The 27,375-nt window shown below is 51.6% G+C and overlaps 1 protein-coding gene across 2 annotated transcripts in view; it reads right to left on the bottom strand.

Moving 5' to 3' along the window:
• Positions 1-27,375, bottom strand: part of PLXNA2 (plexin A2) — a 207,636-nt gene that overhangs the window by 91,469 nt on the left and 88,792 nt on the right. For both annotated transcript variants that reach the window (XM_041757924.1, XM_041757928.1), the window contains exon 4: positions 19,732-19,866. In XM_041757924.1, coding sequence (XP_041613858.1) covers positions 19,732-19,866 — 135 coding nt within the window. The remainder of the gene's footprint in view (positions 1-19,731; positions 19,867-27,375) is intronic.

Here is a 27,375-nt window from a genome sequence, read left to right as displayed (position 1 = left end):
CAGGGAGGGGAGGCAGCCCTCTCCGTGCCCTCATTAAACATTCTTCTGGCTGCTACTGGAGGCCTCCAGACAACAGCATTGAACTCTCCGAAGCTCCCTCTCTGGGCCACCTCTAGCCAGTACAGCACTTGTGTGCAATTGGAAAAAGTCCTCGCCTCTAGGCCCTGCGCGGCTGGGGAGATGAGCGAGGACTCAGTCTCAGCCCCCACTTGCCCCTCAGCCTGATGCTGTTGTGCAGTACACAACCTGAACCATCATATCTGGCAGCCCTGATGCCCAAAAGTCTCCAGGGGAACAGAGAGTCAAAATGTGTGGTGTGGGTCCACTGGAGTTTGAGCCTAGCTGAGCCAAAGATAGAATATTTTTAAGGGTTAAATAGATGCCTCTTATAAGCCCTGCGGGGACGGGGGTGTCGGTGGGAGGCACAAAGAAAGTCGGAATCCAGTGTGGGCTGAGGAGCAGGGAAGTCACCACGGAGAGTGTGGGACTCGAGGAAGGCAGGGCGAAGAGTCCCGAGCAGGAAAAGATCAGGAAAAGATGGCAAGGCAAGGCGGAGAGAATGAGCTTTGGGGTGTGTTCTGGGGATCGTGAAGGAGACCAGAAGGACGCCCCATTCAGATATCTTTTCTTACTGGTTCCACTGGGAGTAGACATTTTAAATAAGAATCTAGAAGGTAAAACAACTCTAGGCCCCCCTCAAGGAAGCACAGCCCACTGGAAGAGGTTTGCTATAAGCCAGCAAGGCCAGGGGAGGGAGATTTTCATTGCAGGGGAGCCTCAAGGTCCAGATGAGGGACAGGAGTGCCTCCAACTTCCGAGATCGTCTCTGGGGTGGGTCCTTCACCCCTTTCCGGACTCCCTACAGCCTCTCACTTCGGGTCGGGGGGGGGGCTTATATGTACTGAATGCAAGGGGGCAGGTGGTCCCTGTGCTTTGGAACAAATGGCCGGGCCTCAACTCAAGAATTCCTGTGCTTCTGAAAAAAAAAATACTATGTCTCTCTCTCTCTCTCTCTCACACACACACACACACACACACACGCTGAGGGCCCATCATTCCACAAACTCGTGCTCTTATGCAAACAGACTCGTGAACACAAACACGCATTCCTACCACACGCGCACGTTCCACAGCAGCACACTGACACACGCACACTCACGCCGACACTCCGCTCCATCCACACATTCATGTCACACGCGCTCGTAAGGCGCCGCCGTTCCTACCCCACTTCTGCGCCCGCCCGCACACAACTGTGGGCAGGAAGAGCCATCAGGAGCTGTCTCCGTCGGGTTTGTAGTGAAGAAGGATTAGGGCCGCCCAAGATTAAACAGGGGAGTTAAAAATGACAAACAGACTTCTAAACAGGATTAGAGTCTTAATGAAAACCATAATGAATGGAAGAGCCGCACAGATACCATCCATTAATGGCCATAAATATCCGACCAACAGATGAGATCTTAGACACTGGAGTTCGGAACCCCATCAAATTACTTCTATTGTGATTCATCAATAAATAACGAAGCCCGACGTCATATTTGAGGTCTTATCATGCTTCGAAGAATAGACTCGGAGGCCAGAAAGACCTGGGCTTGAATTCTGGTTTCGCTCCTGACAAGCTTGGGCATGTTCCTCTGCTTGTTTGATTTCAGTTTCTTCATCTATAAAACGCAGATAATTATCCCCCTAATAGGGATGTTGTAGAGATTAAATGAAGTCCTGGACAGCTCTGATAATAACTTATAATAATATTAATAATTTATTATTACGGTTATGATTAAGTCTCACTGTTATCGCTTTGTTGCCTCCCCTTTTCAGCCTCCTGGGGGGAAGGAGGGCCAATTGGCTGGTGGGATCAGTAGAGGAAGAAGGCAAAAAGGGAAGGGAGATGGAAGGAATACAAAGAGCAGGAAACTGAGGCAGGGGCACAGCAGGGAGAAGATGGGGAAAGGATAAGAAAATGGGAAGAAGGATGGCACACCTCTTGGATGCTACACCCGGGCATCATCCCTGGTGGGCTGCCCGTGCCCTCCTGGGTGGCGGTTACCAGGGGAAGGTGAGGGTGAGTCGTAGCCACACAATTACAGCCCAGCCTTCCTAACATTTTTTCCAATAACAGCTTTATGGAGATATAATTCATAAAACCATAATTCATCATTTCATAGGATTCACCCACTTGAATTGTGCACCATTCAATGGTGTTTGGTAGATTCACAGAACCATACAACCATCGCCACCAGCGATTGGAGAACATTTTCATCACCCCAGAAAGAAACCCCATATCCATTAGCAGCCACCCTCCCTGCCTGCCCCCTCTCCCACCTCCCGGACACCCGCTCCTGTTCCAGGCCTGGGCAACCCACCACCAGTCGACTTGGTCTCTATGGATTTCCCAGTCTGGACGTTTCCCATAAATAGAAGCAGACGCGATGTGGTGTTTCGTGGCTGGCTTCTTTCCCTCAGCAGCGTGTTCGCAAGGTTTGTCCACGTTGTGGCACATTTTAGTGACTTCTTACATCTCTTAATTCAGAGCCAAAAAAGGTGAAGACAGGGGACTTCACATACCCACACACAAGCAAGTGTCCTAATGGCAACTGTCCAATAGTTGACCCTGAGAAAGCTCATCGAGCCAAGGTCGGCCACTAAGTCAGACACCCAGAGGCCGGCCAGTTGGAGTCTTCCTTCATTTTTACCATCGGGGGAACCAAAGTGCAGGGAAATGATATGTTTTTCGAGTGTATGTGTTTGGCGCCTTCCATATGCTTCTCACGAACACAGGAAAACAAAATAAGATCCAAATGTAAGGCTCTCTCGCCTATGGTTTTATGATTTAGATTTAATGTTAAGAGGCAAATGAGAGTCTCTTGGTATTCCGCACATATGTCTCTCTCTTATCTCTTAAAAGTGACAATTCCCAACTCTATTTTTACAGTGTAAAAGGATGACTCTCCTCTAATGGTTGTCTGTCATTGTTTACGTTTAAAGTAATTTTTATACATTCAAGACTGTAGCCTTAGGATGCTGGAAAGTGACACCCCCGAGCCAAAGGCCGTCCCTGAGGAAGGGAGGGCTTGTGAGCCGGACTGAGAAGGACCAGGCTCGTCACTGGACTCAGGAAAACGTCAATCACCTTTGCTCCGTCACTGAAGTGAGGGGTGTCCCCTGAGGGGCCACTATTCTGAGAGTTTCAGGAATGACAGGGCACTATCTGCTCTGTCCTGCTGACCCTACAGATGGAGAACATTTAAACACCGAGTTGTGTGTGTGGCTTCCCTGCCCGTACTGTGCCGACCACCGTTACCCCGTGGCCACTAGATGTTAGTCTAGGGCCACCGGAAAAGCAACCGAACTTCATGCAAAATGGAACTAGACTAGGGACACCTGGGTGGCTCAGCGGTTGGCACCTGCCCACGGCTCAGGTCGTGATCCCGGGATCTGGGATCGAGTCCTGCATCGGGCTCCTTGCGAGGAGCCTGCTTCTCCCTCTGCCTGTGTCTCTGCCTCTCTCTCTCTCTCTGTGTGTGTGTCTCTCCTGAATAAATAAATAAATCTATCTTTTAAAAAAAATGGAACTAGACAAGTACGCCACTGATGGATACTTATGCGATCAGGAGCCCAACGAGAGAGGGTCAAGTGAGGCCTTCATTCTTCCCTACAAATTCCTAGTACTGACTTAGCTTGCATCACTGGGACAGGAAACTGTCCCCAGGCAGGCCGAGGCGGTGCGAGGAGCGACGGCGCCCTGAGATGCCAGGCGTGGTGGCCGCGAGCTGGAAGGACCCAGCTCATGAGGAATGCCCTGAAGTTCAGGTATGATTACTGGTCACTTCCTCTCGGGGATATTCAGTGATCGTAGTGTCTCCAGTGATCCCAGTGGGTACTGTGAGGGTCACAGGGCTCATTCTCAGAACTGAATTCACTTGAAAATGGCACAATAACTATACCAAATGGCCCGGTGTGTAGGGCCCTCGTCGGCGAAATAAAATGACACAATGCTGCCACTCTAAAAAGGTCAAGCATTGTTTATTAACAATGCCCGGAGAATCTCATTAAGTCCAGGAGCGTGAGGACAGAACTAATATCATACATGTGAGGTGATTTGCATACCAAGGAGGACCGGTGGCCCTGGGACCAGGCTCGCACTATAAGTCTCCCGAGGCTACTGTTCAGAAGGCCCCTTGCCCTTGGCCGGCCCTCAGCGCTGCTCTGCGTCCCAGCTGGCCCGGAGGAGGCGCTGGGCACATCTTTGCAGCCCCAGAGCTCCTTTCCTCTGTTGCAAATTACCGTCTCAGTGCAAACAAACAGGTGATCCCAGGTGAGGGGAAAGGGACTCTGGAACCAAGTGAGGGTGGCTAGAATTTTCTCCATTAACCTGGGCCTGCTCCAATTTGCACTCTGAGCATACATTTGCATGTTGCATTCCAGAGGCCCTGATTCTAAGAATATGTGATAAAATAAAATTGATTCTTGTAATCCTCTGTGATCATATTCAAACCCAATATTCTCAGCTTGGCCCACAGAATGGGTTTGCCTGCCGGCTTTCCTCCACGCTTTCTTATTAAAATGGTTTTCTCACACACTGATTGAGTATACAGTCGGAGCTGGGAGGGGACAGGGTACTGCATCTGGTCTCCTAGAAGCTTAGAGCCTAATGGGGGAGACGCCAGATACTTAGGAGGGGACAGGGTACCTCTGACCTGCATCTGGTCTCCTAGAAGCTTAGAGCCTAATGGGGGAGACGCCAGATATTTATTAGATTTTGTCACTTTTACCATGAAGTTAAAGAAGCTCCGAGAGCTGAATTCGTTCTGATTGGAGTGAACTGGGATGCTTCTGAGTTCTGTTGGGGGCATAAGGAGCAAGGACACACGGAGGTGGCAGCAAGTGGACACTCCTAGCTTTCTACAAGTTCAAAACACCTGCATGGTACTTTAGCCTATCGTCTGTTTTTCCTTCACGTAGGGAGGCTGTTAATGAGAAAGTCCTTGACATGAGATGGCCGAAGGCTGAACCCAGCAGGTCTCAGAGGCTTGGGAAAGGCCCGTGACTATGGACAACCACTGGGTGGGCCAGGCAGCGAGCATGGCCAGGCCACGGCTGAGAGCAGGATGCTGGCTTAGCCTGGCTCTCTGCAGAAATCTTGGGGCCTCAGGAAGCAATCTTGAACCAAGCGGTGGCTTGGTTTTTCCTGGCTCCTCTAGGAGCTTAGGCTTTTCCTGTGGTTCTGGAGCTGGGATCAATCATGGACTATGTGGCCTGCTTTTCTTGGAGAAATCAGACTCCTCGTGAGCCAGTCTCTAGCGGTTAGTGAGCTAAGGATTGCCCAATACTGCCAGGGTTCGGCTGGGATGATTAAAGATCGATTTATTTATTTATTTATTTATTTATTTATTTATTTATTTTTTAAAGATCTTTTTAAAAAGCTACTACTTACTGAATGTTTGCTGTGTGCCGGGTACCGAGCTCATCGTTCTATGTACATCGCCAGTTCAATCCCCGCAACAACCCGATAAAGTAGAGTCTATGGTTATTGACAATTTATCTAAGAGGAAACTGAGGGCTTAGATTAGGTAAATTTGACAAAGGTCAATGTAGTTAAGAGCTGGGGCCGGGACTGCAGAGGTTCTTAACGGAGCCTGCGCTTCCCCGCTGCCGCCGGGCCTCCCAGCAGCAAGCAGGTAACGCGGAGCGTGTTCGGAGCGCCTGGATCCCCCTCGCCTGCCCTGCCTTCCCCGGGAGCCACGGGCTCGGCTTTGACTTTCTCCTCTGCTCCTCGCCTCCTCTCTCTACCTCCAGAGCGCTCCTGGAAGGAAGCTCATGAGAAGGGATGCAGGCACACTATGTCCTGGGCCCAGGGACAGGTGACCTTTCCAATTCAGCACCTTTATAAATCTTACCTAATGAAGTTAAAGGGAAAAAAGAATTAATGAATAAATGAAGGTTAAATCACTCCCTGCAGAAAATTGATGCTGACAGCAAGGGCCAAGAAGAGAGCTTGGAAAGCAGGGAGCTGACTTGCACAAGAGGCTTTTAAAATTCCTTTCCCGAAATTTGAGAGAGGCTTGCGGCCGGCCAGCTCTGAGATGGGCAGGGAAGGCTGGGACCCCCACGGCAGATGGCCTGACGGTGATGGAGTGAGAAAGCCATACTCTACCTTGGGTACATTTTTTGGAAGCCAGTCTGGGTATTTATGATACACGGACATATCTGTGTGAACACACACACACACACACACACACACACACACACACACACGCTGTACACACGGTTAACTCTTGCAGTTCAGCAAGGCACAGGCAGTTTGGGTCTGCCCGTCTCATTCCTCCTGGGACCTCTGCGGAATGTCTTCTTGTCAGCACCCACTTGTTAGCTGTGTCGGTCTCCTTGTCGCCACCCTGGTTGTCGCCACCCTCAACTTCCACCCCCACATCCCCAGGGCTGCACCCCTCAGCCCAACTGGCTCCGAAGGGCCACAGGTGAAGGCATGGCTGGGCCGAGGGAGGCAAAGAAAGAAAAACAGAAACAGCCACTGGCCAACATAGGCCAGCGGCCAGAAGACGTGCAAGGAGAGGCCAGGGTTTTGGGGAAAGGGGATGCAAGAGGACATGCCTGATAAAGCTCACAGGGCAAAATGTGGGTGGGGGCCTGGGAGGGACTTCTGCGACTCACGGAGTCACTCCCTCCGGGGCGTGTCACTTGCTGGCCTAAACCTACCTCACTTTGGCTCCCTGGTGAAATGGGAATGAAGAGGAGGCCTGCGGAAGAGGATCAGCGGCAAAAATCGCCCCTGGTGGATGCACGGAGCAGAAAAGATGGGTCATTCTGCTTCCCCCCGTCTTGTCTGTGCCCACAGGTTTTTAAGAATCTGATCATGAAGCCAGGGAGGCTCGGAGAGACCAGCAGAGCATGCCCACCCCGCAGTGGGATGGGGGGCACAGGAGGCAGGAAGCCGGCACTGGGCTGGTGGAGGGTGGGCTGGAGGGGAGGGGGAGGCGGAGAGACCTGAGCTGACTAGATCAACCAGTAAATAAAAGGTCACAGTGATTTTTTCAGGCACCCAGGGAGAAGCAGGCAGCGAGCTCTGCTGACGGCAGGAGCTGACAATTGGCAAATGAGCCTCTGCAGTTATCTGTTTCCCTTCCTTATTCTTGTCTCCTAAGACAGAGGCTAGAAATAGATGCAACTGGCAGATGACTTAAGGAAGAAAAATGAGCAACGTGTTAGTTATGGGGGGCTCAGTGGCAGTGAACCAGGGAGCTGGTGAGTTAACCGGGGAGCAGGAAGAGGGTGGAGCTGGGGCTGCCTGCAGGGTTTGGCTCTTGCTCTGTCCCAGCCACTTTGCAGGGACCTGTCCCTTCAGCTCAGCAGCCCTAATAAGGCAGGTCTTACTGCGTCCCTCACTTTACAGAGAAGAAAACGGAGGCTTAGGGGCGCCTGGGTGGCGCAGTGGTTGAGCATCTGCCTTTAGCTCAGGGTGTGATCCCGGGGTCCTGGGATCGAGTCCTGCATCGGGCTCCGCGCAGGGAGCCTGCTTCTCCGTCTGCCTGTGTCTGGGCCTCTCTCTCTGTGTCTCTCATGAATTGGGTAGATAGAATCTTTGAAGAAAAAAAAAGAGAGAAAAAAAGAAAAGAAAAGAAAAGAAACCTGAGGCTTAGAGAGGATGAGCCAGGCCCTGCCGAAGAACAGCAGAGCCAAGATTTGAACACGGGCCGATCTGTCCCCAGAGGTGAGCTCTTTGCATTATCCTTCAGTGTCTCCTTTCCACATGCTGTCTCTTTTCTTGTCTCCCGTCTTCCTCGCCCTCTCTTCCTAACCTTCAACAAGTGTTTATTAAGACACTGGGTGCTTGGTGCGTGAGAGGTTCTCCCAAGGGCTGTGGCAGGCAGCTTGTGTCCACCTAACGTCCGCTCGCTGCCTGTGTGCCACGGATATTCTTTGAGGACTGAAACCTCCTAACCCTTGCCTTCCTTCAGCCCCAACAATAACAAATTGGGGGGACCAGTCCCTGAATACGCTGACCTCATTCATGCCGCTGTGCTTTCCTTCACTTGAGAAATCCTCCTTTGCCTTTTGCTCCACTTGGTGAGCTCCTCTCCTTTCATGAGTCACCTAGAACAACACCTCCTCCAGGAAGCCTTCCTTGACTCAGACTGTTGGGTAGCACCTGTCAGGCATCCCCAGCACTCTGCATACTGTATCACACTCCGGTTTCCCTGGCATATGTGTGGTTTTTGTCAGGATGAACTCTGTGCTCACAATAGGTTCTCAAAGGTTGTTTGATAAATTGCTCGGAAGCTGAGTGGTTAACTAAGACGGCATTCTCCGCTCTGTTCATTTTTCTCTTTCCAATCTTCCTTCTGCTCGACTCTCATGTCTGCCCATCTCCCTCTTCTCATTAAATATTACTTGAGGGACAGAGGCTGAACCCAGACTGTTTGCTAGGCCACCAACAGCCGATGACACACCTTCACCTGCTGCGCATTTCAAACCCCAACCTGTTTGAAGAAGCCGGGAGTGGGAATAACCAGGAGGGGGAGTGAGGTTGCTCCTTGCAGAGTGGCAAAGGCTCTGGGAAATTTAACCGTGGGGCAGTGCAAACCATGAACTCGGGACTTGGGGTCCCTGAGCTGGGCAGGCTACAGAAAGATCAAAGGGCCAGCTTGGAAAATGCAGGCAAGTGGGGCTCTGGAAACGAGCAGGCCAGAGGAGAAGGAGCACAGAACTGCTTTCCCCCCCAGTGAGCACAGCCCAGGCTGATCCTCAAGCAACCCGAGGTCAGCTTCCCATCTCATGGGACCCCCATGTTCATGGAACATCTCCTGTATAAAAGGCCTGAGCCATTTGTACAAACAGCCAGCAGGAGTGGGACCTAGCTCCCTTTTCCCCTGCACGGGCACCCAGGACCCCAGCCCACAGGTGAAGGAGCCTCAGCAAGTAGCCTAACACCCAGCACCCACGTCCTACCTTCTCTGTGGGCGAGGGGGAGGCACGTGGAGAATGGGCTGTGCGCCTCAGAACTTCAAACTGTGCTCCGTGGAAGGGTTCACAGAATTTCCCTTTCCTCCCTCCCCGCTTCGCGGGCGCCCGGTGCATCTCTTGGCACCTCCGAAGCTGAATCTTCACATCATAGCAACTGTCCTACTCATCAGTGCATGGAAATAACTTTTCACGACGGCTCCTCTGATGTTGCCATCTTTTGTGTTGATCAAAACAACAAAACGAATCAGACTCTCGGCGTTTGATTGAAGCCTAATTGGAAATCCAAAGTGGCACTAAATGTTATGGTCTAAATAAAACACATTCAATTACAGAAACTCAACACGGGGAGCACGAGAGAGCTCTGGGAAGGAGCGAAAAAGCAGGCTACGGAGATCTGGGGCGTCACTGCGGGGCTGGATGAGTCAAGGTGGCAAGCACGGAAGGCCGTCTAGAGCCCAAGAACTCCCCAGTGAGGGTGGTGCTGGGGCCTCATGTGTTCTGGACCTGCTCTCCTCGCAAAGATGGCCAGCTGTGGATGGGGGTGGAGAGGGTGCAAGGGAGTCATGGCATCACCCACTAGGCCTCCTTGGTGGTGGGGTGAGGGCCAGTAGCTCAAGAGCTTTGTGACCACACAGACAGGCACCTCCACCCCAGCCCGGCCTCCTAGGAGTGCCATGAAGGGTCTCGCTCTGGTCCCTTAACCTTTGCTGAGCCTTCCTCGTGTGTCAGGTGGGGGGTGATGATACCTGCCTTTCAAACATTGTAAGGAGTCCACATGGAGCGCATGGGCTCCTGCACAGGCCAAACAGCAGCAGTTGCCTTCCCCAGGCCTGGCACTTTCTCTCCATGCACTCTGACCACCAGAGCCATCTCCGGTGACTCTCCACGTAAGGCCCTGGGCAGTGCTCTACTTCCTTTTTTGGTTTAATGAACAAAACAAGGCCCAGCTCCGGTGCCCTTGGGGGTGTCAGATGAGGACTTGCGAGTCTGTGCTGGTTCCCTGAAGCCTTCGAAGCCACTGCTAGGCCTTTCCCTTAATCTGGAACCTGGTGGAGAGGGAGCAGGAGGGCAGGTGCCTCACGCCCACAGGTGGCAGCCAGGGGGCGTGAGCTCAAGAAGCTGGAGGGGTGGGTTTGGCTTCAGATGGGTAGGGTGGAGTCCTAGCTCTGCTCTCAGCCAACTGGGTGGCTCTGGGCAAATTACTTAGCCAGACTTGAATTTCAGCTTTCCTTTTTTTTTATTTATTTATTTTTATTTTTTATTTTTTTTAAATAAATAAATTAATTTTTATTGGTGTTCAATTTACCAACGTACAGAAAAACACCCAGTGCTCATCCCGTCAAGTGTCCCCCTCAGTGCCCGTCACCCATTCCCCCCCACCCCCCGCCCTCCTCCCCTTCTTTCCTATCTCTAAAAGAGGCAAGGACAATACTACTTCTCCCATGGGATTGCGGGATTCGCTGAGGTCCTGTTCGTAAGCGAAAACCAGAAAAACACAACCTAAATGTTAGTTGGATTTCAACACATCTTAAATAGAGTAGAGCTGAGAGGCGAGGCAAGGCGGTTACGTTTCTTTTTCAGGTGTGGCTCTGTGCAGAGCATGATCTGCAGGGCCGGGCCCGGCGACGGTGTCCCGGACACGATCGTAAACATATCATTACGACTACCAACATTTATTAAGCAGGTAGGTGCTGTGTGCCAGACACTTCGCAGAGAGCTTTTTATGTATCAATCCACTTGATTGAATCCTCAAGCAGATGCCATAATGATGCCCATTTTACAGACGACGCCACCGAAGCACGGAGAGGTAAAGCGACTTGCCCAGGGTCCACACAGCAGTACGCAGTGGAGCCGGGACTCGAGGCCTGGCAGGAAGGCCGAGCCTAGAGCCCGTCACCCCCACGATCCGCTTCCTCACATTCCGGGCTAGCAGACCTTCCCTTCTCAAGAGTCAAGTCCCCCCTCGGGACTCCTGTCCTCATCTAGAAAGAAAAGGCTGCTGCTCTTCACTAATCTCTGAGGTCCGGCCCGCTCTGAACTGCTGTGTCAGAGAGACACTGAGACCTCTGTGCGAACGTCCCCAAGATGGGAAGGACAAGGACAGGTCTCGCCCTGGTTGGCATGACGCTGAGCGCGTCGTACCTCTCTGCTCACTTTATAGTGAGATTTATCTACACGTCCTTCTCCTCCGCCAGAATGAGACCCCCTGAGGGCAGGGATGCTATTTCCTTTATTGCTCCACAAGAGCACAGCGCCCAGGGCCGCTGTTGCATTGAAAAGAGCAGAAAGCAATCAGGAGGGTGCCCCTATTCAGGCAGCCCTGCTTCTAACATTTGGCCCGACTAGGACTATTCCTTACAAGGGCTGCCCTAGCCACATCTGCATATGCAAATGGCTTGTCCGTGGACAGCTCAATGCATTATACATGGTGGACACTTAACGGTCTGTTGAGTGAATGAGTCTGTGCATGCAAATGACATGCAAATCTCTCCCTATTTTAATTTGACCCTCGGGAACATCTTCAGTGACTCCCTTGGGCCCAGGTTATTTTTAATTTTTTTTTTTTAATTGAAAGTCTTTAAAGGCAACCAGTTTTCTTTCTCGCCTGTGCCCATGAGGCCGTTGTCAAGTTGGGAAAAGAGTGCTGAGCTGCACCAGGTTAATGAGGATTAATTCTGCTTCTCCTGGTCATGCCGGGGAAGACGCCAGGTAGTGACACCCCTCCCTGGGCGTCAGTCTCCTCGCCTTTTAAAACAAGGGGGGTGGGTTTCCTGCGGGTATTGAGACGCTATGATTTCCCATCTCTCTGTCACAGGAACATCATCCTGGGCAGTCAGAGTGTCAGTGTTCAGGTCTACCTGCCTAGAAAGAGAAATCAAATCCCTTGCCAAGGATTAGAGAAAGTCTCCAGCCCCCCTGCCCATTTAGAGAAATGAGTTTTTTTGGCACTAGTTCTCCCAGCCTGGGCATTGTGTTCAATCATTTCTTTCCAAACCAGAGGATTTTAAAATAAGAGGCTGGAGTTTTCTCTCTTAAATACAACAAGCCAAGCGTCTGATTAATAGGGTGGGTTTGCATTTCCTTTCTCTCATGTGAAAATATTTATTATAAAAATGTTCCAATGAGAATATTAATAGCCAGGGAATCAGCTCTGTGTCAGCCTTTGTTCCCCGACATTTGAAATGGTGGTGGTGGTGGTGGGGGGGGCCGTGGGAGGGAGAAAGAAGGAAAAATCAAAACCCAGGCTTGGGGTGGTCACCTTTTGCGGCACCCCGTCCCCCAGGAGGCAGGCTTCTGCTCTTCCTTGGGAAAGGCACCGATACGAGCAGCTCAGCTCCTGGACCACACTGGGGTCCCGTGTCCTTAACCAGAAACACATGTGCATCAAAGACTTGGATCGAAAGTGACACATTGGAAAACAAAAGTGCAGCCGAAATTCGCTTATCCTCACTTTCCTAATCCGCAAACTCTATAATTCTCCCCAAAGCCCCTCAGGCTCCGCTGCAGTCCAGCCTGCTCACATCCTCAACTCCCCCCGCCACGCAGCCCAGGCTCCGGGCCCGGCAGAGGGGGGGCCCCCGTCACTGAGCCCCGCGGTGCCTTGTAAAAATACACCTTGGCACGCTCTGCCCGCACCCTGGGAAGCCTTATCGCCTGGACTAAACAAATGTGCACAATCAAAATAATAGTCTGAGATGTCCAAATAAACGCGCAGGGAACATCTGGAAGTGTGGTTCCCCACGTTTTTTCCTTTCCCTTCCTCAAGCCCTCAGATGCCTTCGGGGTCCAGCAGCTCAGTGGCTCTGGACGCAGGTAGGAGACTATTCCTTCGGAGTCCAGATAGGCCCTTTGAAAATGCTTGTTTGGGGTGCGAGGTCCAGGTTTGCAGTAGGTAGGCCCTGCCCCCAAACCCAAGGAAACCAAAATTGGTTCTCTGGTTAGGCGGCTGGAGGCTCTGGGCTGGCAGGCTGGAGGGGTGCCCCCCACCCCATCCCTCTGTTCGTCCTCCCCACCCAGCACACAGCTTCCACCGAGGCAGGGAACCGAGGACCAGGGAAGGCGTCTCTCCTGCCCACGAGCTCCTCAGAGAAGGATGGCTTTGCTGTCTTTCCAAATGACTTTTGTTTCTATTAACTCCAGGCCAAGGTTTTTCTTGCTCTGACTCTCTTGAATTACTTAAGGCGGGGGTAGTTAAAAAGTCCATTTCCTGTCTAGGGGATAAGTCACCGCGGCCCCGCGTAGCCAAGGCGGGGCCCCCAGTGGGCTGCTGTAATATTGCTGCACAGACACGGGCAGGGAGAACCCTTCAAAACCGTGTGCCACTGTCTGGGCAATTTCCTGGCAGTGTGATCCCGCTCCTGATGGATTCCCTCAAAGGCTCGCCGGAAGCACTTTCAGAGCCCACGTTAATGTGAGCTGCATTTAGGACCGAGGCAACCTTCAGCAGATCAACAGTAGGCTTTCGAGCTTCTGGCACGTCCCTGTGAGTTTTGGGAAGTCAAGCCAGCTCCGATGACTCCACACTGGGTGTCGGGCATTGCATGACACTGAAGGAGCAGCCAACCTGCTGGGATGCCTTCTGGGCCTCCCTGTTCTCATGTGGGGTCAGGATGGGTGATCCCTATGGTTCTTGCCAGCTCTGATGGTCTGTGTTTTCATGAACCTGGTGGGGGCGGGGGTCAGGACACCGTGGATTTGTCTTGCCTGAGCCTTGTCTCCTCCAAGCATGCTCATGGGCCACCGAATCAGAATCACCTGAGGTTATTGGTGGTAGAGAGGTGAAGAGGAAGGTAGGCGAGGAGGCAATGTGGCTTCAAAAAGGCAATAATTCTACCCTTTCTGTGGGAATGCTCACGCTCTGGGCCCTGAGCTGCTATGTCTGCCACGACCTGCCACGCTCAAGACGTCTCGAGGCCACCGTGTTGTGAGGAAGGCTCATGCCACACGGCAAGGCCTTGTCTAAAGCGCTCTGGTCAACAGTCTCAGCTGAGCCCAGCCTTCTAGTTCCCAGACAGAAGCTTCCAGATGATTCTAGTCCCTAGAATTCCAAGCACCCCAAGTCATCTGTGTTGTAGAAAAGAGACAAGCCCCCTTCCATGTACCACGTTTGGGTCCCTGACTTACATAGTTTGTGAACATAATGAAATGGTTGGTTTTTTAAAATCTTTTTTTTTAAGATTTTATTTATTTATTTGAGAGAGAGAGAGACAGAGAGACAGAGAGCACAGGCAGGGTGAGGGGCAGAGGGAGAGACAGAAGCAGGCTCCCTACTGAGCAGAGAGCCCCGTGCACGGCTTGATCCCTGGACCCCGGGATCATGACCTGAGCCAAAGGCAGACACTTGACTGACTAAGCCACCCAGGTGCCCCTGAAATGGTTGTTTCATGTCCCAGAATTTTGAAGTGATTTGCTAGGTAACAATAAGTGACAAGACCAACACAAGGTCACTCAGGACTGGGGTCTGAGTGCTCATTACTTCGAGAACAGCAGCCCCATCTTTTGACACCTGGTTTCCTTACCTGGGGAGGCCAGAAATGAAAAGCCCCCCCTGGGTAGCCCCTTTCTGGCCAGGTGTCCACACATGCAGCCAGGCAGGACCCTGAGGGCCTGGGGCCTGACCGGTGCCCAGGGTGCCCCTCCCTTCTCTCCACAAATGCCTGCAACACTGGCCTCCCGGGCCTCACATCTGGGCCCGGGGCTGCCTCTGCCTATATCAAGGAGAGCGGGACTGTTTAGTCTGCTGGGCACATTCCTGGATTTTAAAAATAAATAGCAGATTATGAGCGACTTAGCCTGATGCTGTCATTGGGCCAGGCCACAGGCTTCTGAGCTGTCCCTTGGGAGGGAGCAGCAGGAATGGCAGGTTGGAGGTGCTTGGCTTGGGAACTCTGTCCCAGCCATAATTTCAGAGGACAGGCTTCTAGCCTTCTCCGGGGTCCCAGAAAACTTCTAATAATATGACTGACAGCAATCTGATAATAATCCTACCGCACACCACAAGCACTATGTGTCAGACATCGCCCTTACCACCCCTCGGCCCATTATACAGATGAAGAACCTGAGGTTTAGCGGCCTGAGATCGCAACGCTGTACACCTAGCAAGTGGCCATGGGTGAAATGGAGTTTAGTCTATCAGGCTCCAGCTCTTAGCCACTATGCTATAGTGGCTTTCCCAGGCCCCCAAATAGAGAGCAGCGTCCCAGGCCCCCACCAGCCCAACACGCACCCGCACCCCCATCGCCAACCAATCTGCTGTTCCCAAGGCCCTTTCCAGCCTGCACAGAGCCATTCTCCACTGTGACTCCCTTTTTCCATTTCACCCTTCGCTGGATCATTTTATGCCTCTATTCCCTCTGCTAATTCAAACTAATTAAAGTATAAAATAGAATAATTGCTTCCATACCCATACTCTTTCCCATCCACGTTGAGTACAGAGTTATATTCTTTATCTGGGAGTGGCCAACCTGACAAGTTGGGTGGAAACTGGGGCTATCAAGTTTCTTTTCATCTTCTCCCTCAGTTTTGCCCTTGGCTCGTAGCCTGACTTTCCCCCGGCCTTGCTGTCTGACTTCCATTAGACGCTGAGGCTACGGGAGGACGTGTATTCACACCCATCGCATCTGCCCATTTGCTGCTGAGGAAGCCGGGGTGGACTTTCTGAGGAAGAGCCAGGCATCCTGTCCGTGGGGCACCTGGGCAATTAGCAGGATTGGGAAATCAGTTCCCAAATGTTCCCCTGGGACTGGCCAGCCCTGGATCTATTAACAGTCCATTAACAGCGGCTTGTTAGGCAGTGGCACTAGCGACCCAACACTTCTTACTAGTTCTATTTCTTAATTACGTGTAATTAACTGAGAGAGAGGGAGGGAGAGAGGATGAATGAGCTGGACTGGATCGTTCTAGCTCTGTAGGGAGATGCAAACCTCCTTAGCCTGAACTGGAGACCAGAGGCTCGATTCTACACTCACGTGGTGCCAAAGGTGCAACAGGTGCCATGTTCCAGGGAAGCAGGAAGGGGACAGAGGGACAAGAGGTAGGGACAAGAGGTGAAGGCCAGGGTGACAGCAGGCTGCTCAGAGATTTATTATAAAGTGATGGGAAGCCCCATTCCCATGATGTCTTTTGAGGTCTCAGGTCTTTCAGGGAACTCTGAAGTCTTCAATCACTGCCTCAAAACAGGAATACTCTTATCCATAACCCACCAGGCTTTCCACCCCCTCCGCAGTGTCCACCCTTCAGGGAAGACGTTCTTGTGGGCACCCACGGCCTCAGAGAACTCTTGTTCCAAAAGTTCTTCATTTGGTCTAACCTCAGGCCTGTCTGCTGTAGTGTTGGCGTGGTCTTCTGGAGATGGACAAGAGCCTCAGTCCCAAGACATACCTTAGACAAGCCTCTTTAATATGAAAGGGAGTCTAGAGTTAGATTTATTAACTATATGGTTAAAAGGGAGGAAACTGAACCTCTGAGAACCTAAAAGTCCAGGCTACCCAGCTAGTTAGAGGTGGGCCGGGACTAGGACACAGACCTCGGGGCTCATCCTGAGGACACCGGCTATGCCACGCGACCACTTCATTTCCCCTTAATCATCACTCATGGTCACCACCCTCCTGAGCCAGAATCATAAAGGCCTGAGAGCCAGAAGTGGCCATACAGAAGCTCCACGACATGGGTTTGTGAGGCATGGGAGGCCGCAGGGAAGAAACTCCCCTCTGCTGAGCCTCACGTTTGACCCCTGAGAGGCACGGTGAGGCCAAGTGACTGGTTTAAGGCCACGTGGCTGTGAAATGTTGAGACAGGATCCAAATCAGAGTTTTGGACTTCAGGGACAATCCTAGTACCTGAAGCAGCTCCTCTATTTCACGAGGGAGGAAACCAGACCTGGGAGAGGGTCATGCTTCCAGATTTAGCAACCGCTGGACTAGAAGCCAAGCCAACCGACTCCATCCTCATCCCCACACACGAAACTGCTTCTTGAAACATGTCCGAGCTGTACTCAGAGCTGCTTGGCCCGAGACAGATGGGCCTCCTGAGCTGTTCTTGGCCCTCATCCCTGCGCCCAGCCCCAGGTGGAATCACCTAGCTACCCATTTCTACACGATTTGCAGCTCTCGGGGTGACAGGTCTCAGAGCTCTGCCACAAATCCCCCTCAGACTCTGCCCACGGATCACAGCTCCACCTGGCATGGGGAGCTCTCTGGACTAATATCTCACCTGATTGGAGACAGCCCCATGGTATTAACCCCAAATTCTTCTCATACCTGCTCAGTGTGACTGGCTACCCCCGAGCCCCTCCCTGTTGGGTGCAGATTATAACAAGAACCATACGGTTGTGGCTGAAGAGGAGGACAAAGGCCAGGACACCTAGAAATAAGCTGTGTGGACACTTGGTTGAGCCAGGGCTGATGCTCTTGGAGGTGACACCGGATATGATCTCAACGGGTCATCTGAGTTCCCGAAGGCCACTCACTGGCCTCCAGCTTTGGATCAGGCCCCTCTCCTTTGGCCACATTTTGAATGTAATTTCAGAAAGCATCCCATTTGAGAAACAGATATGCGGCCAAAATATGAGCCTTGGCATCTTCTCAGCTCCACTAAGTCCTCACTGGTCACTTCTATTTGCTGTCAGTGCTCTTCCACGGCACCGGACTCAGAAAACCCAAGTGAGTGCTTTTACCCAGAATTACCTGCCTGGTCCTCAGCCACCCATAACGTGTTCTGAAAATATCACTTATGTTATGGGTCTGTTGGAGCCCTCTGACCACCGTTTTATCCACCTATCTGGACCACCATCTGTCCATCCATCCCTCTGTCTGAGGATTGCCCTGCAGAAGTGTCTAGAATGGTGTTTACCCAATGTTAACATGGTGTTACATTTTGGGTAGTCCCGTCTGGGGACTCATTGCTATTTTCTTTTCTGTGTGTATTGCCTGAATTTGCATGGTGAGCATCTACTGTTTTTGTTTAAGAAATAGCCTTATGGGCAGCCCGGGTGGATCAGCGGTTTAGCGCCGCCTTCAGCCCAGGGCCCGATCCTGGAGACCTGGGATCGAGTCCCACGTCAGGCTCCCTGCATGGAGCCTGCTTCTCCCTCTGCCTGTGTCTTTGCCTCTCTCTCTCTCTCTCTGTGTCTCTCATGAATAAATAAATAAAATCTTAAAAAAAGGAAATAGCCTTATTTCCATAAACAGAGAAGAACAGGAAGGAAAGACAGAGTAGTGACAGGCTTCAATGGGATGTTACAGATAACTGCCTACCTGTCTCTCTCCCTTGCTAGATTGGAAGCAGCTTGAGGGTAGCTAGCCAAGTCCCATTCATTTTGATGTTTCCCCAGCACATTGTTCCTGATAAATATATTCCCAGAAAGGGACTTTGTTAGGGCCCACGGGCTGTTTTATTAGAATGCGACATCACTGTTTATTTCCAAGACTGTCTTACCCACTGTAGGTTAGGCTAAGCCTCCTCCAGCTCCACCAAATTCCCATCTGCACCTGCAGTTTATGCCTCAACTGCAGGGGTCATACGAAAGAAGGTAAAAAGACAGGTGGGTTCAAGAGGATCTAGATATAATTTGCATGCAATCTGCATATGATTAGTGTCATCTGTTCTGAAGAAGCAGTTTTTGAGTTAGAGCTGCCTCACTGCTTCCCTTAATGCCATCATGTGCCCATTTGTCTCTTCCTTCCTCCCTCCCCTCTTCTCTCATCCGGGGATTCAGAATTCTTACATTAAAAAAAAAAAAAAAAAAGAGGACAAGAGGACTCTGGGCAAGGTGTTGCTCGCTGAGTACACCTGGAATCTTTGCAGGGTATTTTGGGAATGACAAACACTCATGAGCTGGGAGGCACCTCGTGATCGCTCACTGGTCTTCTAGCCCAACATTTCTGTTTAGTCCAAGGCAGGGACTTCGGCCACCAAGACAGATTCACAACCCTTTTTCTCCTTCTTGGGCCTTTCTCTTACCTGCCACGTTCAGGTCAATGCTAAGACCACTGCTCCTGCTGAACAACTGTAGACACCACTGACTGAACGAATGGAAGGAACCAGCCTCTCTAAAGGTCTTTGCTTGGCTTTCTGTATCTCCATTAATTTGTGAATCCGCTATTTTCCCTGCTTCTCTTGCCCATCACCAAGGCTCACCTGCATTTACCTTCTCTTTGCTCACATACATTCAGAGCAAAAACACTTTGGGGGGAATAATGCTCCAGCAGAGAAGGTGGCGCACCTGCTTCACTGTTACCCTGCAGAGGGTAGGAGTCTATTTCTCAGGTCGACTTTGGCTTCCCAGAGTTGGCCAGCTCCTACTGGCATCAGACTGTGACTCAGGCCGCAATTTTTATCTCCTTCTGGGGCCCTATCTTGGTTCTGTCTCTCCCAGGATCAGGCCCAGCCAGGAGGCCTGGATTATTTACACTTCTTTGGCTCCCTTGAGCAGCAGACTCTGTGGGCCCGGGAGCCGTAAATCTACCTCCTAATCACACCAAGCTGCTCCATGCAGTCTGGCCTGTTCTTGCGGGGCTGTTCATCACACACTGAGACAGGGGCTGTGGCCTAGAGAGAAGCCTCCGGGAAGTGGCTGGCCCTGGCTGCTTCTCTCTGGCTCCCTGAAAAAGCCTCCAAGGACTCTGCCTCCCTGTGGACCCCCAAGCAGCCAGCCCAGAGGTTTCTCTTGTTAGATGGAACAGTTTCTGAACAAAAGGTCACAGGTTATCAGTTACTCCTGGGCTTCCAAAAGAAAGGATTGGTGTCAGCACTTACCTGTCTCTCAGACATGATGTACAGGTAGCGCTGATCAATGGAGAAGGCCATGTCCCGGAGGATGGGGCTTCCGTCTTTGTGCACAGAGACCATCTCGTACTGGACCCCTCCATGGGGGGGACCATCGGCTCGAATCTGCAAAAGAAACAAGGCATCCTCAGCATCCATACTCAGCAGTCCCCTGTGGGATTACCTGTTTCAGCCTCTGGCAGGTCGCTTTCCCGAAGATAATCCCCCACCCTACCCCCAGTTGCTACTCTGAACCAGACCAGGCTTCAGGGAAGGTAGAGGTGCTTCTCAGTTCAAGCAGCCCAGCTTCCAGCAAGGGAAATCCTGTCCCAAGTGGTCTGAGTGTGCTGGGTCTGGGATTTCTGATGATGGGTTCATTTGTGTGTGCATATGTGCCCTTAGGAGCGATTCTGAATATTCCGATGTGGTTATTGTTGCGTGTGTCTACATACAGCACTTTGTGGAGGGTGTGTGTGTGTGAGTGTGTGCTTGCTTGCACACACTTTCAGTAGGAGACTGATTGCAGTACTTCTGTCTCAGGTGGGGTAAAACAATCCTATCAACTATCAAAAAGCTGGGAATCAAGAGATTCAAGATTTTAGACTCTCAGGAAGGTCTTTCCGACCCCAAATATATCCCCTGCATGTGTGCAAATTCACCCTGGGATTTGGGGGGCCAGGAATTCTGGCTCAGACTCTCAGAGCCCAGGTCTAGATAATAAGTCAGGAAGGACTCGGACACCATCAAGTTCACTGCTTCTCAGCCCTGGCTGCACATCGGAATCCTCTGGGGAGTTCTAAAAGATACGAATGCCAGAGCCGGATCCGTTAATCAGAACCTCTGTGGGTGGGGCCCGGGCATCTTCTTTGGGATTCAAAGCTCCCCAGGTGAATCTGATGAGCAGCCAAGGTCTAGAAGCAGCGATGGAGTCCAGCGGTTTTCAAGTCATCAGGCCTTGAGAGTCACCTCGGGGTCTTGGGAAAACGTACGGCTGAGCCCGCCCCCGGAGTTTCGGATTCAGCGGAAATGAGGCTTGAGAATTCTCACTTCCAACAAATTCCCAGGTGATGTGGATGTGGCTGGTCTGGGGGGGTGGGGGTGGGGTTCGACAGGGCTAGTCTAAGCTTTGTGTAGAATTCAGCTCTGTGTAGGGACGCCTGGGTGGCTCAGTGCTTGAGCATCTTGCCTTTGGCTCAGGGCATGATCCCAGGGTCCCAGGATGGAGTCCCACATTGGCTCCTGCTTCTCCCTCCGCCTGTGTCTCTGCCTCTCTGTGTGTCTCTCATGAATAAATAAATAAAATCTTAAAAAAAAAGAAAAGAATTCAGCTCTGTGTAGCCTCAGCAGAAGACAGTCCCTAAGGTCCTACAAAAAGCTGGCATCCAGGAGTCCTCGGTTTGAATATGCTCCTGCCTTCAGGTTTCTTGTTCCCAACAGCACAGCTGACCACCAATCCCCACCCCGACTTCTTTCCTCTGTCCTCAGCCCATCTCAAAACCCCTCTAGCTCGAACCCTATTTCCTCCACGAGGCCTCCCCTAATCTCACCACCATTCTAATTGCTCATCACCCTGATGCCTTTTTTTTTCTTTTTTTCTTTTTTAATTTATTTATTTATGATAGTCACACACAGAGAGAGAGGCAGAGACACAGGCAGAGGGAGAAGCAGGCTCCATGCACTGGGAGCCCGATGTGGGATTCGATCCCGGGCCTCCAGGATAGCGCCCTGGGCCAAAGGCAGGCGCCAAACCGCTGCACCACCCAGGGATCCCTCTTTTTTTTTCCTATTAGACATTTTGTCTCAGGATTATAATCAATTGATCTGTTCATTGTATACGTACTAGCTACCACGTATTGACGATCCATTCTCATTGTTCTCTAATTGTCTCACGCGTGCGTAAGTCTGTCAACACCGTGAAGGCAGGGATGTGTTTTCTATTTCTCTAATAACCCTCGGAGGACTAGAATGGGTTCGGGAACCTAGCTGGTGATGGATCAAAGGGGATGCTTGAGAAATACTTGTTGAAAGGACATGAACCCTGAACCAGCTGATAAAGGCTCGTGAACTCTAGTGCTAAATCAAAGTGAGGTCAAAAGGCATTTTCTCTGGAAGACAGTAGGATTCGGGCTGCTTCTCTGCATTCCCTTTCATTTTTCTCTTGTACTTCTAACCATACCCTTCACTCTGCCTGTTTCTCCCACACCAGCAGCTCCTGAGGGCAAGGACCGAGACTTAGTCATCCCAAGGGCCAAGCTTGGGGTCTGATGCCACAGCAAACTCCCCTTTGCCCTTTTTCTGCCTAGCTAGTGGCTTCCTATGTTCAAAGCTGTTGCATCCAGGGGAAGGGGCTTGAGAGGGGTGGGGGGAGTCATTGAATTCATTCTCAGAGGGTGAAGGAAGACACTGCGGTCGGCAATGACGTCATGAGACTGAGGTTACTACCCTCTACCCAGGTGCAAATATGATTATGGATTTAACCAGAGGGAAGGGTCCCTACCTCCGAAAATGCTGCGCAATTTAAGAAGGTTCCCCCCACACATGAAGCAGCAGCAATCTCTCTTAGATGGGCAGATCTGAAATTTCCTTGAGATCCTTCCAGAAATACAGTAGTTTCTAGTCAAAAAAAATTCTTGGGCTATTGCAGAAAGTAAAGAGAAGATGCGATCGCCATGGCTTCTGGCTGGCTTGACCTCGGTTTCCTGTCTCCATTATATGGGGGTGTTCAGGCTCTGTTTGTCCCTTTGAAGGGAAAAGGGTCCAGTGGTTCTCATCACCCTCCCTATGACAGCTGCTCCTCTTCAGGGAGATTGGAGTCTCCTCGAGGTACTGCTCAGCCCCAGGAGCCGTGGAACCACACCCTCCCTCAGGCCTGACCCAAGATCTCCCTGCCTGGGGAGGCTAGTGAGCCCTCTGCCAGCTGGGGCGGCCTCCTCTCCACGAGCCTGGGCACCTGGTTGCCTCCCCAGCAGCACCTGGACACAAAGTCAGAAGGAGGAATGCCGCAAGTCTGACCTTCCCTCGGTGGTCCCCGCGACTGGATGGTACCCACGGCCAGCTTGGAGCTGGAATGGAATCAAAGACAACTTATCATCACACACTCTGCTGTGTCCCACTTAGGACCAATCCAGCCATTAACTTTCCTGAATCAAAGATCTAAGCAGGGTTTTTTTTTTTCCCTCCCATCTGCAACCCCAATCTTTTAATAACGCAGTTGAAGCCAGAATCAAACCTACATAACTCTCAAATGTCAAAGCTAACACCAAACCAGAACAGAAACTGTTCTTGGGACTGAACCTGAACTAAGTGATCCTATTTCACTCAGTCTAAGTCCCTGGAGGGAAGAGCACTACTGCCCAAGTAGTCTGTGCCTCTCCACTTACTCTCCCATCCCATGCTCTCTGCCTCCAGGTTGTGTGACCTGTGAGACACCTGCGGGAGGGCACAGGAGAAGGAGAATGGGGCCAGGAGGCCGGGAACTCAAAGGACATGGGGTGGGGGCAGGGAAGCTGGCAGGCAGGCAGGGAGCAGGAGGAGCCAAATGGGCAGCAGGCGGCAGAGATCTTTCCCTCCCTAACGCCCTGTGCTCCCTCTGGGCAACGTGCCCAAGTGGGCAGACTATAGGTCTGGGATGCAGGGTTCCCTGGGTTTCTGTCCAGACTCTGTGCCTGGGCTTGCCATCTGCCTAACAGGCCGAGGCGATCGGCTCGGTGCCGGGCACAGGAGAACCACAGTAGCAAGTGCTAGAGCTAGAAGGGCTTTGGAGCTCCCCTCACCTAAGCTCTTCCACTCCAGGCTCGCAGCTGGCCAGTGGTGCACCTGGGGTTCAACCCGGCTCCAGCCTGTGGGGCTCAGAGGAGAGCACACGGCTGATGATGGAGAAAGGGCCCCATGACGGCCACCGGGGACGAGGGTGCTGCTGTGGGCCAAGGGCACAGTTTCCCAGACTGCTCTGCCTCCGAGAGAAAGTTCTGAGATTCAAAGTTGTCTCTATCCTTCCTTGACACAGGATGGTAGTGGTGCGGTGATGGTCAGGGAGTCCCCAGCAGAGGTGGGATGTTTAAATCCAACACATCGAGTCCATTCTGTGCTGTCCCAGAATAACTAAACTGCTGTGACACAGTTTTCAGCTCTTAAGCGTGTGTCCCCAGGGCCAGGTTTCAATGACCACAAGGACCACAACGGACTGAAATAGGTCACAAACCAGTGCAAGAGAAGGGTGTCACCGGCCCAAGCTGCACAGGGCAGGGGAGGAGCTGGGGCAGAAGAGGGACGTGATGTGCACAGGGGTGCGAGAGTCACTTGAACGTGGCTTTCTGGTTGGGCTCCTCCTCTCCTGAGAGGGCCTGGCCTCAGTGGACACCCAGAAGCTACCGAGGCCGTTCTGCTTGGACAAAGCTCATAAGGTAGGATGAGAGGCCCAGTTTGCCGCAGCGGAGGGTGGACAGTCTTTACTGAGACCAAGAAAAGACAGACTGTGCCTACACTGTCACGCAGGGAGATTCAGGCTGGTTCCAGTAAGAATTCCTGTTGCACAGAGCCCTGGCCACAGCATGAGTGGCCGCAGGACCCTGCAACCTTCTTGGGAGGGTTTGAACTCAGGATAACTTGTTTCACTTCGCTGCTCAACGTGGCGTAGGTACCACCCTACCTGAAGGTGGTAGCACAGACTTGGATGAATTTTGCCTCAAGAATTTAATAACAGGGGACGCCTGGGTGGCGCAGCGATGGAGCACCTGCCTTCGGCTCAGGGCGTGATCCCGGGGTCCTGGGATCGAGTCCCACATCGGGCTCCCCGCAGGGAGCCCGCTTCTCCCTCTGCCTGTGTCTCTGCCTCTCTCTGTGTGTCTCTCACGAATAAATATATAAAATCTTTTAAAAAAAAGAACTTAGTAACAGCAACCGTGCTATTGCTTTCACCATGTGCTAAGGAAGCGCTATTGAAGGTACAGAACAAAAATCAACTGTCTTATCCTTATAAGAACCCCCGAGGTAAGTGTTATTATTATTATTCCCATTTCACAGGCAGGAAATTTGAGGCCAGGGCGAGTCCGGTGGCCTTCCCAAGATCACACAGCTAAAGGGCGGCAGAGCTGGGGATCCCCTACCCGGCCCCATTTCTCAGGCGCTCTGTGACTCTCCTAAGAGAGGGTAACAGGAGGGGCTGGACGATGTGAGGGACAGTGTGTGGGGGGCCGCTCACGACTCCCTGGCCCTCTGGGTGGGAGGGGCCTCTGCTAAATGAGAAGGAAATCGTAATCCCATTAGTGCTTTCCTTTAAACCACAGCTAGGCCGGCGCAGAAATTAATGACAGCCTCTTTACTTGAACATCCAATTCAAATCAGCATATCCAATTCCAATTAACTGGCTTACCTGTAGGCCCCTCCAAACCTTTTTGCTTGTGCATCAATTTCTTCCATACTTAGCTCTAAATTATGGAGCCCCAGCTTGGGACCTGTCACTCCAATATCACTTTATTAGTAGTACTAGTAGTGTAAGTAGTAGTTTTATTTATTTATTTATTTATTTATTTATTTATTTATTTATTTGGCAAGGGCTGCTGAAAGACGATGGGGAATCTTCTTCTTCTTGGGCCTCTCAGTAGGGAACAAATTGGTCCGAGAGGCATCACCATGCAGAGGGAGGCACCGGTTCTTGTCTGGAGGGCTGGCATCTAATCCCAACGTTCTCATTAATTGGCTATGTGACCTCAGGCAAGTCACTTCCCTTGTTTGCGTAATAGTTTCTGTAGCTGCCAAATAAAGTGGGAACTCCTGTCCTTATGGGCACAAAAAGGATGCTGGGGGAATGAAATGAGTTATTAGCTATGCATTTCAGGACGGTCCAATATCCATTTATTACGCACCTGCCGTGAGCCAGGCCTGTGCTTGGCGCTGGGGACACCGAGGGGGAGAAAGATCCCCTTAGGAAGCCCTCGGGAGCTGGGGAACGGACAAGCCAACCAGTCTTCACAAACACAGGAGCCACCCCGTGTGAGAGGAGTTTGCCCGAGGGGGTCCTGGGAGGGCAGGGTGGGAGGCAGGCCTTGGGCGGGAGGCTTCCTGGGGAAGGTGATGCCTGAATGGATGAGCAGGAGTGGAAATGTGAGTTCTTTGGCTAATTTCAAGTGTGATGTCAGTAGAAGAGTGTTATTGTTATGTCTGAGCCCAGATTTCTTGGAAACTTGGTTTCTCCGACTTGAGCGTTCTGGAGAAGATGAGACTTTTGATGTGCGTTTATTGAGGGCTCGACAACAATTTCTGCAGGTCTTGTCACTTTATGTCCGAGAAGTCACTTTGGAAAAGGCCTTTATTACTTGATTTTATCTCTGCCTCAGGACTCAGGGCTTGCGTGCTCTGTGAATGTGTATGTGTGTCTGTGTGCATGTGCACACACACATAGAAACACGTAGACGTGTAAAGGGGGACGAGGTGGGGCAGGCCTGGCGCTGCTCAGACTGAACCTGGGAACCTGGGGGTGAGTTGATGGGCGGGTGTATCTGCAGCTGTGCAGTTAGTGCTGTGCGAGAGGATTCTAGCTGAAGTTTATTTTTGTAGAGCTTCATGACCCGAATTATTTATAGATTGAAGGCTTTGGTAAATTCGGTCTCTGAGATCCTTCCTCCCTCCATCCCGCACATATACGCACGCACATGGGCACACACAACCACAGAGGCAGTAGCACCTTCCAGGGTGCTTCTGATCCCTCCTCCCCTGGAGCTGGGCAAATATTAACTACCCATCCAGAGTCACAGCCCAGTAGGCTGAGGATCCCCGGAGGACAGCTGGGAGCCCGGCCCTAAATGCTTGAACAACGGAGAGGGATATAGGAGCCAGGGAAACTCAGTCTGTGGGTTGCAATGAACCAAGAGAGCAGAGGAAGAGGAGAGACAAGGCCAAGGATCCCTCCTGTCCCTGAAAAGGAAGGAAGTCACTAAGATATGCTAAACTTTGAGAATTTTGCCCCCACCCCTGCATGTGCATAGACACAAACACACACACACACACACACCCATACCCACATATAGGCAGATGCTTCTAGCATTGGTCCCCAGTGAGATGTCGGTCAATCACTGGGGCTTTGACACTGGAGATTGACATTTCCATGTACAATTATTTCTATTTCTGTGCATGTTAAGAATCTGCCCTAGATATTAAACCGGGGGGTGGATGATCTAGCAGAGGGGTTCATGATCCTGAGGCTTCTGGATTTCTTCCTTCATGGAAGGCTAAGCCATGGAAGGCTTTCTCCCAGAATGTGGGGAGGGGCTCCTGAGAGAAACCGTTTGTTCTCTGGACTTCTGCATCTGGGAACAGTGAGAATTAACAGCCTGGGTTAGGATAGGTGATGTAGTGAATATTTATTGAGCAATGACTATAAGTCAAGTGTTCAGAGATTTGGTTGAGGAGACTGGCTGGATTGAGAGTCTCTTTTTCTATATTGCAGCTTCATTGCTCCTCACCAGCCAGGGGTGGATGGACGAGTGATCACTGACCCCCGGGGCCCACAGAACCGAGAGGAGCAGCCTCTGCTTCACACCTTCCTGTGGTTAACGACCAACTGCGTTTCACAAGGGCACCAACTTCTCTCTCCCAGGGGCCTCTCTCCCTGTATGACTCAGCAGAGAGTGACATCAA

This window comes from Vulpes lagopus, chromosome 1, assembly GCF_018345385.1.
Source record: "Vulpes lagopus strain Blue_001 chromosome 1, ASM1834538v1, whole genome shotgun sequence".
In the NCBI taxonomy this organism is placed as follows: Eukaryota; Metazoa; Chordata; class Mammalia; order Carnivora; family Canidae; genus Vulpes; species Vulpes lagopus.
The sequence above is the reverse complement of the archived record's forward strand: the minus strand, read 5'-3'. Positions and strand labels throughout refer to the sequence as shown.